Source organism: Sinocyclocheilus anshuiensis, unplaced genomic scaffold (assembly GCF_001515605.1).
Source record: "Sinocyclocheilus anshuiensis isolate Anshui unplaced genomic scaffold, SAMN03320099.WGS_v1.1 scaffold532, whole genome shotgun sequence".
NCBI lineage: Eukaryota > Metazoa > Chordata > Actinopteri > Cypriniformes > Cyprinidae > Sinocyclocheilus > Sinocyclocheilus anshuiensis.
The window spans coordinates 2597026-2599028 of NW_015555819.1; the positions used below are offsets into that span (position 1 = coordinate 2597026).

At 46.8% G+C, this 2003-nt stretch overlaps 1 protein-coding gene across 1 annotated transcript; it reads right to left on the reverse strand.

The window, feature by feature from the left end:
• Positions 1-1219: 1219 nt before the first annotated feature.
• On the reverse strand, positions 1220-1758 carry LOC107675263 (achaete-scute homolog 1b-like). Its single transcript, XM_016469546.1, has one exon. The coding sequence runs from the start codon at positions 1742-1744 to the stop codon at positions 1220-1222; it is 525 nt and encodes a 174-aa protein (XP_016325032.1). The 5' UTR covers positions 1745-1758.
• Positions 1759-2003: the final 245 nt, after the last annotated feature.

Sequence of the window (2003 nt, forward strand, 5' to 3'; positions counted from 1 at the left end):
AATGACGTCTTTGGTTTGGTTCAACAGGGCTGAAAAACTCAGTTGGGGTTATACACTGACAATAAAAAAAAAAGACCAATTGCCCTCGGATGAGAATTCTGACCCAACTTTGTCATCGCAAAATTGCCCCTAGAAAGGCCGTTAGTAGCCCATCTATGTAGAGTGTCTTTGTAGAGACAAAAAGGGCGTTTTGTGATTCTTTCACAACCACAGGGATGTTTAATCACCTCACTCTTAAAAATAAAGGGAGTTTTTTTTTTTGCAGCAAAGCCATATAGAGGAACCATTTTTGGTTCCAAAAAGAACCTTCCAGTGAACAGTTTGTCCACTTTGAGAAGGTTCTATGGATGTTGAAGGTTCTTCATGGAACCATCGATGCCATTAAAGAACCTTTATTTTTAGTTTGAATGAGTTTGAAAATCAACCAGAAACACTGACGTACATATAAATAGAGCAGATTTATTTATAAAACATTTGCACAAAATATATTTGTTAAAAATCATTTATGTACACTACTAAAAATGGACAAGTGCATTGAAAAAGTCCACCATGTATGGTTTCACAGGAAGAACTACATCTAGACAATAAAATTTTGATAAATACAGATCGACAGATCAACTCTTCTCCAGTGTTAAAAACAACTTTGATCTAAGCGTAACGGTTATTATTATCATTACAACAATCTAACAGCGTTCATTGTCACAAAGAGTCTGTTGTGCTCCACTTACAAAAATATATCTTCATCTTTAACAATACAAAAAGTTATTGTACAAATTTCAATGTAGGTCCTTAAGCAGACCTGGTAGTTGGTTGTAGGTAATAATAATCAATATTCCCATTAACTTGATATTCTTAGGGAAGTTGGTCTCATCTAAAAGGCATAAGTTGCGTCAACATATCAAGCCCACAATTGCACTTATGAAATGTGTTCATCCAGCAGTCTTGACTTGTTTCGCAATTGTAAAGCTCATCGGCCCCACTGGGGCTTGAACCTACAACCTTTTCCAGCTTAACCACTAAGCCACAGCGTCCCAGACTGCCGCCCGTCAAATCAACAAGGCAGCATCTGTGAAGTTTACAAGAGTCCAGGTTTGTTTGGAACACAGTAGCTGGTTTCTAGATCATCTTGGACCAGTAACAAACCAGCAACCACGTTCCATAATCTGGGTTTTCCAGCAGTCACGTGAAGGAACGTTTGGGTGAGGATCGTAACATCTCATCAGTAGCGATCAAACCACGTTGTGAAGTCCAGCAGCTCTTGGTCTTCAGAGCTCAGGTGCTCGTAGCTCCCTTCATCGGACGAATAGGAGGAGTGTGGCGACTCGGGATCGGCCGAGTACGCGTTGGAGAGCGTCGGTGACGGAACGCCGCACTGGAACGCGGCAGAAATCGCGTCGTGCTCGTCCAACAGCTGCTGCAAGGCGCGGATGTACTCCACCGCGGAGCGGAGCGTCTCCACTTTGCTCATCTTCTTATTGGCCGCGCCGTTGGGGACGTGCTGGCGCAGCGTCTGGAATCCCATATTGACCTGTTTGACGCGGTTCCTCTCGCGTTCGTTGCGCCGCGCCACCGCGACGGGCTGCTGCTGCGGGATGCTGTATCCCAGCCCGTTAAACGCGAGCCTCCGCTTGCAGCGCAACAGCTCCGGCGAGCGCGAGCGCTGTCTCTTCAGCACCTTCGACTTGGTTTGCGCGCAATCTTGCAGTATGACGGACGCGTTGCATGCACTTTGCGCAGCATCCATGTTTTTTGGCAAATCTTCTCGAACAACAAATCCAGTGTCACTGTCAAAAAAACTAGCGACGCACGACTCTCGCGCCCTTCGCGTGGTGTTGTGGTCCCTCGCATCTGCTACAAACTTTGGCAGCTCTCGGCTTTTTCAACACGCGTCGGACACCCCACCCCCTTTGAAGACGCACGCTTCTCGCGCGGGACTCCGCCCGCCGGGTGACGCTCCGCGAGCCGGGCGCGTGGCTCCGCGAGCTCAATAAACAATCGGACGC